General features: G+C 38.3%; 1 protein-coding gene across 1 annotated transcript; it reads right to left on the bottom strand.

The window, feature by feature from the left end:
* Positions 1-5,611: 5,611 nt before the first annotated feature.
* On the bottom strand, positions 5,612-6,109 carry LOC145953841 (uncharacterized). Its single transcript, XM_083067620.1, has 2 exons — positions 5,897-6,109; positions 5,612-5,794 (listed from the first exon to the last, which is right to left on the bottom strand). Exons 1-2 carry the CDS (start codon positions 6,107-6,109, stop codon positions 5,612-5,614), a joined length of 396 nt encoding a protein of 131 aa, XP_082923746.1.
* Positions 6,110-17,152: the final 11,043 nt, after the last annotated feature.

The raw sequence follows: 17,152 nt of genomic DNA, 5'->3' as shown, positions 1-17,152 counted from the left end.
GAAAATTTTGTAGACATGATAATTTTCGATAAAAGTTCGCTATCAATGAAGAAGTTAAAATAGTCTTACAATCTTGAAAATTGAAAAGGCTTATTATTGATTCATATAGTAGGATTAGCTTAGGTGAAGGTCTAATGGTTAGAAGAAGAACATTGGAAATGAAGAAGAGTTTTCAAAAGAGGTGGTCAAAATCACGCAACAAAAAATAAGAACAATAATAAATGTCATAATTGTTAGAGAGAAGGCATTAGAAGAGAAATTGTCCATAGCTCAAGAAAGATAGAACAAGTACTCCAAAGTATAGTGGAGCAACTATGGCCTCAAAATAAATGGTGAAAATGTTCTCTTTGTCTTATCTAATATAAATGATGATGACTAGATTCTAGATTTGATATGTACCTTTCACATGATGCCTAATAGAGATTGGTTTGTCATGCACAAAGAGATTGACATTGGCAAAATTTTAATGGGAATGATGGTTCTTGTAGTATAGTTAGTAAAGGTGCGATGCAAGTTATGATAATTGATGTTATTGTTCACGAGGTATTGGCAAAATTTTAATGGGAATGATGGTATTGTGTGAACATTAATAAACACGAGGTATGTGCTTGAACTCAGAAAGAATTTAATTTCTTTAAGCATTTTAGACTCTCTTGATTGTTCATATTGAGTTAAAGAAATAGTCTTAACAGTTTCCAAAGGTGCTTTGATAGTTATGAAAGAAAAGTTAAAAAATGGACTATATATCTAGCAAGGCAGCATAGTAGTAGGTGTAGCTGCAGTTTCTTCTATTTCAGATCTTGAGCAAAATCATTTATGGCATATGAGGTTAGGCCCTGGGGACAAGCTTAGCAAGAGAGACTTGCTTGATGGACAAAGAATTGGGAACTTGATTTTTGTGAGCATTGTGTTTATAGAGTAAAATTTAGCACCAAAAGTCATAGAACGTGAGAGACTCTTAATTATATCCATTTAGACCTATAGGGTTCATCAAGTATTCCTTCTCACGGTGGAGCAAAGTACATGTTAACTTTCATTGATGATTATTCACAAAATGTTTGGATTTATATCTTGAAACAAAAGAGTGATATATTCATTAAGTTCAAGTAGTGAAAATCTCTAATATATGGAGAAGTAGATGAAAAAGAAAGTCAAACGACTGATGACATATATGGTTGAAATTTTGCAATAGAGACTTCAATGAGTTATGTGCAAATAAAGGAATAGTTCACCATAGAACTATGAGCCACACACTACAACAAAATGGCGTGCTAAAAAGAATGAATAGGTCATTGCTTGAGAGAGCTCATTGCATGCTCTTAATAACATGTTTGCCAAAACAATTTTGGACAAAAGTAGTTAATACTGCATGCTATTTGATGAACAAGTCTCTTTCAAAAACTATTAAGTGCAAGATTCCAAAAGAAATCTAGTTAGCCTTTATAACAAATTATTCAATTTTACGTCTATTTGGGTGTCCAACTTATGGTCATGTTAATGAAGGGAAGTTGGAACCAAGAGTAAAGAAATGTATATTTTTAGGTTATTAAGATGGTGTGGGTACAGGTTGTGGGACCCTAAAGAATCAAATCATGATTAGTAGAGAGATGTGACTATTAATGAGACAATCATGCTTAACCCAATATCACAAGAGGACAACGATGATATAGTTGAATTTGATTATGCTAGCAAAGAGGTGGAGCTTGAAACTGAGGCTCTCAGACAAAAACTAGATGAGACATAAGATGAAGTCACAATAACACAATTTAAGTATATATTGGCTATACATAGGCCAAGAAGACAAAATGACCACCTCAAAGGTATGAGAATTTAGTCTTTTTTGCACTTATTATGGAAGAAAACATCAATAAGTAGGAACCTAGTTCATTCCATAAAGGAAATTAATTGTGATGAAAAGTCATAATGGATTGGTGCCATGAAAGAAGAGCTTGAATCCCTCCACAAGAATCAAACTTGGGAGCTTGTTAATAAACTAGCTGATTAAAAGATTGTGGGTTACAAGTGGATATTCAAGAAGAAAGACGGAATAGGGTTCAAAGCATAGCTTGTTGTAAAAGGATTTACATAAATAGAAGGTATTGAGTTTAATGAAGTTTTTTCCCATTTTGTGAAGCATAACTCTATTTGAATGCTTCTTGCTTTGGTGTCTCTACATGACTTGGAGTTAAAGTAGCTAGATGTGAAGACAATCTTTTCTCCATGGTGATTTAAAAGGTAGGATTTATATGAAAGAATCAGAAAGGCTTGTCATACCAACTAAAGAAAACCATGTGTGTTTGTTGAAGAAGTCATTATATGGGTCGAAGTAGTCACTCAGACAATGGTATAAATGATTTGACTAATTTTTTTATATATTGATATTGGGTATGCAAGAAATGAGTATGATAGTTGTGTTTATCATAAGAAATTGCTTGACTACTCTTATATTTACTTGGTTCTTTATATTGATGACATGCTAATTGCATGTAAGCATCCAAATAAGATTAACAAGGTGAAGACACAATTAAGTGGTGAATGCGAGATGAAGAATTTGGGTTTAGCAAGGACCATTCTTGGTATGAAGATCATACAAGATTGGAAAGCTGGAAGATTATGTTTATCTCAAAAGGGCTATATTGAGAAAGTTTTAGAGAGGTTTGGAATGCTAAATGCAAATATAGTTAATAAACTTTTGATAGCTCATTTTAAGTTATCTGCAAAAATGTCACAACAAAAAAGAAAGAAAGAGGAGTTTATGTCTCATGTGTCTTACTTTAATACAATTGGAAGTCTAATATATGTCACGATTTGTACTAAACAAGATATTGGACATGCAATGAGTGTTGTTAGTTGTTATATGGCTAGTCTAGAGAAGTCTTATTGGCAAGCTATGAAGTGGATTCTCAAATACTTGAAGGATTCGATGGACATATATAGGTCTAGTGTTTGGAAGAGGAACAAATGATAATCATACTATTGGATTTTATGATTTAGATTATGTTGGCGATCTTGATTGTAGGAGGTCCTTTACAGTCAGTCCACTATTACCTTGTCAACTATAGAGGTAGAGTATATGACAACTACAAAAGCAGTGAAGGAAGCCTTATGACTTAAAGGTCTTGTTGGTGATCTTGGTGTAAGTTAGAAGGACATTACGACGTTTTGTGATAGTCAAAACGCAATTCACTTAACAAGGAACCAAATGTATCATGAGAGAACAAAGTATATTAATGTATTTCATTTGTAATGTCACAACACGAGGTGATGTGCTAGTAGAGAAGATTACTACTTTTAATAATGTGATGACAAAAGCTCTTCCACTAATAAAGTTCAAACATTCTTTGAACTTAGTTGGAGTTACAAATGTCGCTTGACATTAGAAGTGGATGGAGCAACACATTTGAATAATGAAAGCCATATAAATATAATGAATTCAAGCCAAGGTGAAGATTTCCATATTTAGTAAATAGTTATAATTCATTCATTGATTTAATGATTTAGTTGATATGAATCATTCATAATAGAAGACTTTGCTTGTATTATGATATAAATAAGTGTAAATGATTGTAATAATTAATTCAAACAAAAAGGAGATTTAATCTTTAAAGAGCATCGTGAAAAATAAAAATTCATCGAGAATTCTTTGTAATCTTATTCTTTTTTTAATAATAAAGATTTTTCTTAATCTCAATTATATTTTGTATAATTATATTTTTATGTAAAACATAATTTTTTCATAACTGTAACGACCCGCCTAGCTGTCGTACAACAACAACAACACCACACAAAATAGAGTATGCATATAAATAGAAAAAATATATATACACATAGGTCTAGCCTGGGGCTCAACAAGTCAATATACAAAATATATCGACCAAAATAGCTACACTAAGTAGCCATAACAACAAAACATCAGCTCCATCTGACAGCTACAGACTTGCTACTATACTCCAGCCTATCCCTACTCTGCTCCCATACATAGTATGATCATAGCAGTCCAATCCACATGGAAACAGACAAGGGTAAGCTAGTTAAAGAATCAACATATTTAGAAACTACAAACAACTACAATTTAACGGCACATCATCAATTTCAGCAAAGTCAACCTACAACACATAACAACATACATCACATCTCAGCTTCACAACACACTACACACATACAGCTCATATCATTCAACAAAATCAACACCAAACAGCTTATGTGTCGTCACACATTTCAACTAGGAGATCTCCTATAGTTTTAGTGATCAACAGCTTAGCCTTATGCCTACAACAGCTCAGTCTTATGGCCTACAATAGCTCAGCCTTACGGCCTACAATAGCTGAGTCTTACGGCCTACGACAGCTCATATTCAACATTCAGCACAACACAACATAACAGCATTAACAACTTAGACAGCATACAATCCAGCTTGGCTTAACAATATTAATCTACAAAAGCATCATACAGCACAACTCAGCATTACATCAATACAACATTAATCAACATATTTATGAAAGAACACATCCGCCCCCGGTGCAATAAGATTTGCGCCCGACCTGGACCAACTAGAGAGCTCCAAAGCTTTCACGCTCCCGACGCAATTTCAATTGCGCCCGGCAGAATAGGAGGCAGAGACTCTCAGGAGTCTCATAAGCCCGGCGTACCCAACCCGCACTTGGTGCAAGTAAGGCAGAGACCTCCCTAAGGTCTCATGCCCGGTGCAATACTAATTGCGCCCGGCGCCACCCTGGCAGAGACTCCCATGGAGTCTCGACGCCCGACGAGATTGAATCACGCCCAGCGCCATGCCAGTATCCCAAAATCGTGAGTCCTTGTCTATTATCACACCCAGCGCGGTCTAACCACGCCCGGCGTGAGCCATCCAGGGACCTCCATTCCCAAGCTCGCCTGGTGCACACAACCTTGCACCTAGCGTGCTTGACCAATGGAACTCTCTAATGGTTACACACTCGGCGCTAAGAACTACGCCCGACGCAATGACGAACAACAACCCTCAAACTTCGAAAATTCCACTTAAAACCTGCAAATTAAACTAGCAGACATACATGCAATCCATCCAATGAGCCACATTTTCATCAAACAACTCAAAAATTATCCCTTTTTCAACATGCAACCATCAACACTCAAAATCCCAAATTTTCACCATTTCACCCAAAACCCTGAAACCAAGCAAAACTCTAATCCGGCCCTCATTCTCCAAGAAACAAAAACTTTTGAGTTTCAAAACTCACTTCCAACACAATCAGCAAGAATCTAGCTTCCCTTACCTCGGAGGAGAAGATTCCAAACTTTCGGGAAGTGAAGGAGAAGACGAAGAGAAATGGACAACAGAAGAATGGAATGGGCGCCCTCAGCTAGCTCCGTACGTCCTTGAGTTGAAAGAGATGGATCCCTTTGGTGCTCAACACCTAAGCCTAAGAGAAGAGAATCAGAGTTTTAGGGGCCCAAGAGAAAATGCAAGTGAAGGAAGAAGGAAAGTGAGAAAATAGGGCAAAGGCTGTGCTACGGGTCTTACAACCTCCCCAACAACAAGAATTTTCGTCCCGAAAATAGACTTACTTGGGAATAGGGAAGGATACTGCTCTCTACACTGTTGCTCAACTTCTCAAGTAGCCTCACCAGTAGCTACATCCCACAAAACTTTCACCAAGCTAATAGACTTGCCTCTCAACTTCTTCAACTTGAAATCAACCACAGCTACAGGCGACTTCTCATAAGTCAGGTTCTCCTTCACCCGAACTTCATCCAACTCAACCACATGACTGGGGTCACGAACATACTTCCTCAGCTGGGATACATGAAACACATCGTGTAGGTTTGAGAGAAATGGTGGCAAGGCCAACCGATAAGCGACCGGACCCACATGATGGATTATCTGATAGGGACCGACAAACCTAGGTGTCAACTTCTTAGCCTTCAGCGCTCTTCCCACACCACAGGTTGGGGTCACCTTCAGAAAAACATTTTCCCCTTCAACAAACTCCAAAGGCTTTCGCCTTTTATCAACATATGATTTCTGCCTACTCTGAGCAGTTTTCATTCTCTCCAGAATCAGCTTCACCTTCTCAATAGTCTGTAGGATCAGCTCCGGCCCCAGAACCATTGACCCACCATCTTGATATCAACACAGAGGAGTCCTACACCTCCTACCATACAGGGCTTCAAACGGCGTCATCCCAATACTAGCATGAAAGCTATTATTGTACGTAAATTCCATCAGTGGTAGGATTTCCTCCCAGCTTCCCAAGTGGTCTAACACACAAGCTCTCAGCAGATCCTCCAAGGACTGAATTGTCCTCTCTGACTGACCATCCATTTGTGGATGATAAGCAGAACTAAACCTCAACTTCGTGCCCAAGGCTTGATGTAGACTCTGCCAAAATCTAGAAGTGAACCTTGGATTTCTGTCTGAAATAATACTAGAAGGCACCCCGTGCAACCGTACTATTTCCCTCACATACAACTGTGTCAGCTTCTCCAAGGACCACCTGATATTGATAGGCAAGAAATATGCACACTTGGTCAACCTATCAACAATCACCCAAATAGCATCACTATTCCTAACTGACCTAGGTAATCCCACAATGAAATTCGTAGTGATGCTATCTCACTTCCACTCGGGAATCTCTATCAGCTGCAACAAACCACCTAGCTTCTGATGCTCCACCTTTGCCTTCTGACAAGTCAGACAGACCGCCACATATTCAGCTATGTCTCTCTTCATACCAGACCACTAGAAAGTCTTCTTGAGGTCTTGGTACATCTTAGTCATACCAGGATGTATGCTAAGTCTACTCTTGTGGCCTTCCTCGAAAACTGCTTTCTTTAGCTCAAAATCATGAGGTAGGCAAATTCTGCCCTTAAACCTCAAAATTTCGTCTCTGCCCAGCTCAAAATCAACTGCCTTATCATAGCCCAACAAACCAAGAATCTTCACAAACTCTGCATCCTGCAACTGCTTCAACTCAACTTGCCTCAAGAACTTACTAGTTATGGTAGTCATTCCACAACTAATGTGATCATGAGCTAACTCCACACAAAGATTCAAACCCTTGAATTCCTCCACCAGCTCCAGCTCCTTCACCATCAACCCCGACATGTGGATGGATTTTCTACTTAGCCCATCCGCCACTACATTGGCTTTCCTAGGGTGATAAATCAGCTGAAAATCATAATCCTTCAAAAATTTCATCGACCGTCTCTACCTCATGTTCAACTCCTTCTAATCAAACAAGTATATTAGACTCTTGTGATCATTGAGACGCTAAACCGAGCACCATACAAATAATGCCTCCATATCTTCAAGGCAAAAATAACCACTGCCAACTCCAAGTCATGAGTAGAATAATTTCTCTCATGGTTCTTCAGTTGCCTTGAAGCATATGCCACCACTCTTCTGTTCTGCATTAACACACACCCCAATCCCTGGTGAGAAGCATCGCAGTACACATCAAAAGGCTCACCAGAATCGGGCAACACCAACACAGGAGAAGTAGTCAACCTCTTCTTCAACTCATCAAAACTCCGCTCACAAGCATCTGTCCAAATGAAAGGTTGATCCTTTCTCGTCAACTAGGTTTGACGCACTACTATCTTGGAGAATCCCTCAAAGAACCTCCTATAGTAACCTGCTAAACCCACAAAACTCTGAATATCCGTGACAGTTCTTGGACGCTCCCACTGCAACACCGACTCCACCTTAGCCGGATCAACTGCAATCCCCTCAGCTGAAATAACATGGCCCAAGAACTTCACCTCTTCCAATCAGAACTCACACTTTGACAGCTTGGCGTAAAACTGCTTCTCCTTCAAAATCTCCAACACCAACCTCAAGTGCTCTCCATGTTCTTCCAGGGTTCTTGAATAAATAAGGATGTCATCAATGAACACCACCACAAATTTATCCAAGAAGGGCCAGAAGATTCTGTTCATGTAATCCATGAACACTGCTAGGGCGTTGGTCACGCCAAACGACATTACAACATACTCATAGTGACCATACCTAGTCCTGAAATCAGTCTTAGGTATGTCACCCTCCTTCACCCTAATCTGGTGATATCTTGACCTCAAGTCAATCTTTGAAAACACCGATGCTCCCTTCAATTGATCCATTAAGTCATCTATTCGAGGAAGTGGATATTTGTTCTTAATGGTCAATTTTTTCAGCTGCCGGTAATCAACACACAGTCGACTACCTACATCTTTCTTCTTCACCAACAACACGGGAGCACCCCACGGAGATATACTCAGCCTCACCAACTGCTTCTCCAGCAACTCTTCAACCTAACCTTTCATCTCAACCAATTATGCTGGGCCATCCTATAGGGAGCAACCGACATTGGCCCCGCACCAGGAACCAAGTCAATGCTGAACTCCATCTCCCTAGTAGGAGGTAACCCAGGCACCTCATCCGGAAACACCTCAGCAAAATCCTTCACCACTCTTATCTCAGCAATAACCCTCTCGGTCTCCACACTCATGGAAACAAGCAGAATACAACACTCTGCTCCATCTCTCATCAATATTTCAGCTTGGCCAAGTGAAACCAATAGCTCATCCTTCACCTGAGGAAAGATCAACCTCCTATTGGCACAATCTATAAGGATGCGATTGGAAGACAACCAATCCATCGCTAAGATTATGTCAATATCTACCAAAGGCAAACAAATCAAGTTTACCTTATCCCTCTTCTCATTCACCTCTAAATGACAAACCACACACAGCTTAGAAGCAACCATAGAAGTAGAAGCAGGCGTCGACACTAGCAGTCTCAACCCCAAATCACATATCGGCACACCCAACATTTTAGCACATGCATAGGAAATAAAAGAATGGGAGGCTCCAGAATCAAAAAGAATCATCACATCCTTACCAGTAGCTTTGCTCTTCCCCTTCACTAGGTTGGATGAAGTGGAAGTTTTAGTCCCGATCAAGGCGAACACCCTCCCAGCTGTAGTAGGTCTATCACCTCTCGGAGCACCCCTATTCGGTCTATTCTTGGTAGGACAGTTAGTTGAATCGGGACCCATCTGGCCACACCTGAAGCACCGACTCTCAATATGAGGGCAATCCCGAACGAAGTGGGGTCCAACACACTTATAACATCTGAGAGTGGCACCTCCACCCTGTCTCCCACCTCTAGCTGCATCAATAGGTTGCCTTGTGACAGGACCTCCTTGTTGTGGTTGGTGCCTATCATAAGGTTTCCTCTGACCTTCACCCTTCTTGGACCCAGCCGGTCCCTCAACACTCCTTACTGCTCGGTTGCCACCTTCCAACCGTTCAACAACTTTAGCCTTCTCAACCATGGCCAGAAACTCAGTGATGGCCATAGGCACCACCACCCTCTTCAACTCTTGCTTCAATCCCTCAGCAAATTTCCTGCACTTCTAGGCTTCAGAAATAGCTTGCAAATAGAAACGAGCCAGGTGCTCGAATCTCATTGCATAGTCAAACACCGTCATCCCACCCTAGTTCAACCTCATGAACTCTGCCTCCTTGGCATGCCTCGCACTCTTAGGAAAGTACTTCTCAAGAAACACCCTCTTGAAGCACTCCCAGTCAACAGCCACACCTCGAGCAACCAACATATGGTGGGTGCCTCTCCACCAATGTTCAGCTTCCCCCACCAGCATATAAACGGCATAAGCCAACCTTCTCTCCTGAGAATAGCCCAGCACTGTAAAAATCTTCTCCAACTCACAGATACAGTGGTCAGCTACCTCTGGGTCTGCATCACCCTTAAACTATGAAGGATGGCACTTGCAAAATTCAGCTAGATCCCGGCTCTCCTGTGACCCAACTGGTCTTGCTGCACCACCTGCAGCTCTATCAACATCCATCCTAGCAAAGTAGGCATTCTGCTGTTGCATAGCCATAGCCATCATCTTCATGGCATGGGCTATCTGCTCATTGGTACTAGTCATCGTCTACAAAAGTAATAACACCTTCAGTATACAACAACTAAACCATTCAACAAAAATCAGCACAACATTCAACACAACACAGAGCTCAGCACAACAAAATCCTAAAGGAACCACCCCCACAAAGTGTCCACTAGACTCGAACTACTCTGATACCAAAAAGTGTAACGACCTGCTTAACCGTCGCACAACAACAACACCACACAGAATAAAGTATGCATATATATAGAAAATATATATTTACACATAGGTCTAGCTTGGGGCTTCACAAGTCAATATACAAAATATATCAACCAAAATAGCTACACTAAGTAGCCATTACAACAAAACATCAGCTCCATCTGACAGTTACAAACCTGCTACTATACTCTAGCCTATCCCTGCTTTGCTCCCATACATAGTATGATCATAGCAGTCCAATCCACATGGAAACAAACAAGGGTAAGCTAGTGAAAGAATCAGCATATATAGAAAGTATAAACATCTACAATTTAACGGCACATCATCAATTTCAACAAATTCAACCTATAACTCATAACAACATACATCTACATCTCAGCTTCACAACACACTGCACACATACAACTCATATCATTCAACAAAATCAACACCAAACAGCTTATGCGTCGTCACGCATTTCAATTAGGAGATCTCCAATAGTCTTATTGATCAATAGCTCAGCCTTACGGCCTACAACAACTCATATTCAACATTCAGCACAACACAATATAACAGCATTAACAACTTAGACAACATACAACCCAACTCGGCTCAACAACATTAATCAGCAAAAGCATCATACAACACAACTTAGCGTTACATCAATACAACATTAATCAACATAAATTAGCATATTTTTGAAAGAACACATCCGCACCCGGCGCAATAAGATTTGCGCCCAGCCTGGACCAACCAGAGAGCTCCAAAGCTCTCACGCACCTGGCGCAATTCCAATTGCGCCCGACGAAATAGGAGGCAAAGACTCTCAAGAGTCTCATAAGCACGACGTACCCAACTTGCGCTCGGCGCAAGTAAGGCAGAGACCTCTGCAAGGTCTCACGCCCGGCACAATACCAATTGTGCCCAGCGCCACCCCTGGCAGAGACTCCCATGGAGTCTCGACGCCTGGCGAGATTGAATCACGCCCGGTGCCATGCCAGTACCCCAAAATCGTGAGTCCCTATCTGTTATCATGTCCAGCGCGGTCCAACCACGCCCGGCATGAGCCATCCAGGGACCTCCATTCCCAAGCTTGCCCGACACACACAATCTTGCGCCTGACGTGCTTGACCAATGGAACTCTCTGATGGTTACACGCCCGGTGCCAAGAACTACGCCCGACGCAATGACGAACAATAACCCTCAAACTTCAAAAATTCCACCTAAAACCTGCAAACTAAACCAGCATACACACATGCAATCCATCCAATGAACCACATTTTCATCAAACAACTCGAAAATCATCCCTTTTTCAACATGCAACCATCAACACTCAAAATCCCAAATTTTCACCATTTCACCCAAAACCCCGAAAACAAGCAACACTCAAATCCGGCCCTCATTCTCCAAGAAACAAACAGCTTTTGAGTTTCTAAACTCACTTCCAACACAATCAGCAAGAATCTAGCTTCCCTTACCTCGGAGGAGAAGATTTGAATCTTCCAGGAAGTGAAGGAGAAGACGAAGAGAAATGGACAAGAGAAGAATGGATTGTGCGCCCTCAGCTAGCTCTGTACATCCTTGAGTTGAAAGAGATGGATCCCTTTGGTACTCAACACCTCAGCCTAAGAGAAGAGAATCAAAGTTTTAGGGGCCCAAGAGAAAATGCAAGTGAAGGAAGAAGGAAAGAGAAAATAGGGGAAAGGTTGTGCCACGGGTCTTACAATAACAAATCGGATAGCAAAATTTTATTTACCCAAAAAAGATTAAAATATTATTTACTCTTTTTTATATGTGTACTATTTGTATTCAAAACAATATAAACCCATACAGAAATTGGTCAACTAGTGAAGTACGCCCAAACCGTTTTCATATTTAAATCACATTGATAACTAATAACACATTATATACAATTATATTTATTTTTTTAAAATATTTTTTTGTATAACCATTTCAAGAATATTCTTTAAAACTAAAGGAGGTTTCCAAAGCAGAATCATATTCGAGTATCTGCTTTGCTAATTTTAACAGAAATTTCAACTATAAATCATATTATCTCTCAATTATGAAGATATGGATAAAAATAAAGATGAAGGTAGTATTAATATTAATTAATTAAATTAAATTTTTTAATTTCCATTCATTTAGTTTTTAATATTCATAAAATGTGCTTTATATATTTATTATTGAATTAACTCCAATATAAAATCTTTATTATAAATTTATTTATGGTAACTATTTTCTCTCTCTTATTCACTCTTCTCATATTATTATTTTGCTACCTATTAGTCATGGTAAAAGCAAACTATGACTTAAAAAAAAAAGTATCCATCATATTAGAGTTTCGAATGACAAATACATATTCTAAAAAAGTTTTATTAATTATTATGCCAACTTAAAGTTAATCTTTAGTTATTTACCTTCTTGTTACTCATCTAGTTATTTACCTGAAAATACTTGATATTGAAAAAAGACAAAAAAAACAAAAGTATTATTTTCTTTACCTGCATTTAATTGATATTTAAGAATTTTATAGAAGGACTAGAAGACACAATAAAGAGCTTAACGAGTGAAATAAGTTTTTATTGTATGATCTTAATATTTGAATTGAATATAAGAATATTTATTAGGAGGGATTAGTTGGTGTTGAAGGAATAATAACATGACACGCGTTGTAGAAAGTGAAGGCAACGTAGACGAAGTCGTCGTGACACACGGCAACGTGGACGGAGTGGTACATTAGATTGATGAGAAAGTGACATTTAACGTTTGGTCCACGTGGTGAGCCATGCACCCAACTTTTCAAGTTCCCCAACTTCTCAACACAAATGCCCCATTACACTCCCAAATTGCCTTCAAGTTCAAAAACTCCAATTTGCAAGAATATGAATCAAATCCGATAGTTTGGGTATTCGATTTGAAGCAATTTGGGTATGTTATAGGACCAAATTATTATTTTTACTTGGTTATGGTAGAATCAACTTTATTTTTCTAGTTTTTTTTTAATAAAGCTAATCATAAAAGAAAGGAGATAAAAACTTTAAGAGAGAGTGACGAACAACATAAAATGATCAATAATAGCTTTACAACTATTATTAAATCATAATGGAATATATACAATAAAAGAGACAAGAGAGAGAGGATTAAAAAAGAAAATAACAAAAAGCTACACGATAGAAAATAATAGAAAGTATTTTGCATAAAGGCAAAAAAAAAAAAATAGAATATGGTTAAGAGCCCCCTTAAGTTGGGAATAGATGTTTGTCATTCTCAACTTGGAATGAAAATCTTGGAAAATGGAAGGAGACAATGCCTTGATGAAGATGTTAGCTAACTGAAGAGAGGAAGATACTAGTAGAAATTTGATCAAATCATTGCTAACTCTTTCACGAATGTAATGGCAGTCTAGTTCAATATGTTTCGTGCGTTCATGGAACACTTGATTGGAGGCTATTTGTAAGGCAAATTGGTTGTCACAGAAGAGGAGAGCAAGCCATGTGAAAGGGATGCGAAGGTCTTCCAAAAGATAAATGAGCCATTTAAGTTCACACGAGGTAGAAGCGAGAGTGCGATATTCTGCCTCAGAAGAGTTGCGAAAGACAATTGGTTGCTTCTTTGATCTCCACAAGATGAGGGAATGGGCAAGGTAAACTGAAAAACTTGTAATAGAGCAACGAGAGTCCACACAATCACCCTAGTCAGAGTCACTAAAGGCTTTCAACTGAAGAAGACTATCAACAGTAAGGAAGATGCCATATCCAGGGGCGTGTTTCAAGTTACGAACGACACGAAACACAACTTGATGATGAGCTGAAGTGGGTTTGGCAACAAATTGGTTGAGATGTTGGACAACATGAGTGATGTCATGACAAGTGTTTGTGAGATAAATCAAGCGCCCAATGAGTCTCCTATAAGGTGATGGATCTGCTAAGGATTCTCCACTAGTAGCAGATAAATGAACGGAATAATCCATAGGAGTGGAAGCTAGCATGCCAGTGTCAGAGAGAATATCTAGCGTATATTTGCGTTGAGACAAATGAATACTAGTTTTGTTTGTAGCGACCTCCAAACCAAGAAAATACGTCAAGTCTCCAAGGTCTTTGATTTTGAAAGCTTGATCAAGAAGAGTAGTGATGTCATGGATTTCAAATATGTCATTACTAACAAGAACGATGTCATCCATGTACACTAGAAGAACAGTGAAAATTGCATTTGTGAACTTTAAAAACAAAGAATGATATGTAGAAGAATGATGATATCCATGGGATACAAGGAAAGTGGAGAGACAGGCATATCACTAGCGGCTGGTTTGCTTGAGCACATACAATCAGGAGGGAGTTGCATGTAAACTTCTTCGTTAAGTTCCCCATGCAGAAACACATTATTAACATCCAACTGTTTGAGATGCCAATTATAAATGGCCGCCAAAGAGAAAAGAAGACACACAGTAGTGAGCTTGGCCACTAGGGAAAATGTGTCAAGGAAATCAAGACCCTCAAGTTGTGTGTATCCTTTAGTAATGAGGCGCGCCTTGTATCTTTCAACAGATCCATTAACATTGTGTTTGATCTTGTAGATCCATCTACACCCAATAATAGACTTGTTTGCAGGTAAGAAAGTGGTGGTCTAGGTATTATTCGCTTCAAGTGCAATGATATAATCTCTCACAACCTTAAAGCCAACAATCACTCTTGGAAGCTTCAACATAAGAAGATGGTTTGATGGTGGTGGAGATAGACAATATAAGATGATAAAAAGAAGATAAACAACTATATGAAATATAAGACTCGAGAGGATAATGAATACTTGGTGAAGATATAGGTGCAGTTGAGGCAAAGGTGACGTGAAAATCATGAAGGTATGAGGGTGATTGACAAGAACAAGTTGGACGACAAAGAGCAAAGGGAGAAGTATCATTATTGAGTGAATGAGTAGAAGAAAGAGAAAGAGAAATAATGGTGGAGGTGTCAAGGTGAGGAGTAGGGAGGTGAAGAACTTTTATTTTTACAATGAAGAACTTTAATATTATAAGAAATTTATATATATGATATAGTGTTGGTTGAGTTTGTAGTGCCTATATTTACACTCATCTTCATTAAATTTTGTTGCTAATCAATTGTCCATATATATATATATAATAAATATATTTGTTGATATATTTATTATATACATATATATAATAAAAATAATAATTCACTTAAATCACAACCTCATATTAACAAATAGCTTATAATTAAATATCAAATTTTATTAGGTTTATGTGTAAAAAAAGAAAAACTTCACATCGATATTATATATAGAATTTTAAAAATAATTCACGCTCCAATAAAAACATTAAAGTATATAAAAAAGTTGTATTATTTTTAAAAGCCATTTTTCAAATAATAATAAAAAATATTTGTAACTATTATTATTGCTTAAATTTAGTTTTTTGAGATATAAAGTTATTCAAATTTTATTTAATATTAAATATATAATGCTATCATTTCATAATCATGTTATTTGATTTTGTAAACACCATTGAGAGCTTTGAGGCGAGGATACCTTGAGAGCAAGTTGATCTCTAAGAGGTTGAACTAGAGATGAGTAAAGTTGGCTCGAGAAATGTATTAGAAGGAAATTTTTTCAAAAAGAGACTTATAATTCATATCTTTCAAGAACTCTAGAGAAAAGTCAAAGAACCCAAAATCCTCTTCTTTTTCCCAAATCATTCTAAAAAAACCTTCCTTCTCTTACCTCTTATAGTTGAAGTTCTAGTTGTGGGTTGAAATCCGAGCTTGTGGAAGTGGAAGATTCAAGTCGGAGTAGTGCGAAGTTGCTTCTTCTTCTCCTCTTGCAGATTGATTCTCCGAGAGATAAGGAAAGTTGTGATCTTAGATTCTTGTGTGATTATGATGTTGAATCGAGTTGATTGTTGGCAATTAGAAAAATTAAGTGATTAAGCTGATGATGTTTGAAGGATTTTAATGCTTTTAAAGTGGGATATGAGAAATTGAGTTGATTCTAGATTGATTCTTATTGCATGTTCTTTTTTATGATGGAATGGTGGTGTACATGATGTATATATGTAGTTTATTGCATTGCATGTGTTTTGGGATTTGCTAATTTTCAAGAGATTGGGAGAAATCAGGTTTTGCACAAGTGCAAAACCTGATATCGCATCGAGTATGTCTTAATGGTGCCAGGCGAGACTCCAAAGAGTGGTCTTTGTCTTACTCATGTCAGGTGTAGGATCGATGGCGTCGGATGTGATGAGAGAAACTCGTCTTAGGTTGGAATCACATTGAACATGGGTTGAATGGTGCTAGGCACGAGAAAAGAGACTCATCTTTGCCTGGGTTCACATCGGACGCTAGAATGTGTGTCACTAGGTGTGAGTTAAGAAGAAAGCTCTCTACTTGGTTGGTATAGGAGTGCGGGACACTTTTTGTCTCAATCATGTCAAATGTGAGTGGTGTGACTCTAGGTGTGGGAAAGATAGGGAGCTCTCTGCCTCAATAGTGCCAGGTACCCGATGAGTGGTGTCAAGCGTGAGTCGTATGATGAAAAGTTTTGTCTTTAAGTTTTTTTAACAATTGATTGATGATGAATAAGTTGTATAAGTGATGTTACAAGATGATATGTGTTAATATTTAGTAAGTTGAACATGTTGTAAAATTGTGAATTATTTTAATTTGCTTAAGCTATTTTGATGTTGCTCTCTTAAAGTTGTTCATGTTGTAAATATATGTGATGTTTGAGTTGTTCAAGTCGATAAGTTGTATGTTGAATGTTGATAAAGTTGCTAAGTTGATAAGCTACAAATATGAGTTAGATACATGTCTGAAATGTGATACAAAAAACTAGAGGGAAGTAAAGTTGTTTTTGAAAATTGAGTATCATACTTCTTAATTTAAGTGTTGAAATCTGAGAAATCAATTTAGCTCATGCTAGTTGTTGTTTCTATCCTTGTGCATGCTATTGTTTTATGACCTTAGTGTCAACTATTGTTTTATGGTTTTATACCAGTGTTGTTGTTCGATAAGGTCTAATTACTTAAACTGTTCATCTTATATTATAGGAGA

This window comes from Cajanus cajan, chromosome 1 (genome assembly GCF_000230855.2).
Source record: "Cajanus cajan strain Asha chromosome 1, NIPB_CcT2T_4, whole genome shotgun sequence".
Taxonomy (NCBI): domain Eukaryota; kingdom Viridiplantae; phylum Streptophyta; class Magnoliopsida; order Fabales; family Fabaceae; genus Cajanus; species Cajanus cajan.
The sequence above is the reverse complement of the archived record's forward strand: the minus strand, read 5'-3'. Positions and strand labels throughout refer to the sequence as shown.

Coding starts and splice junctions, on each gene's coding strand:
- LOC145953841 (XM_083067620.1), bottom strand. CDS start 6,109: ATGGTTCTGGGGCCGGAGCTGATCCTACAGACTATTGAGAAGGTGAAG. Junction 5,795..5,896: donor AGAAGTTGACACCTAGGTTT/GTCGGTCCCTAT, acceptor CATGTATCCCAG/CTGAGGAAGTATGTTCGTGA.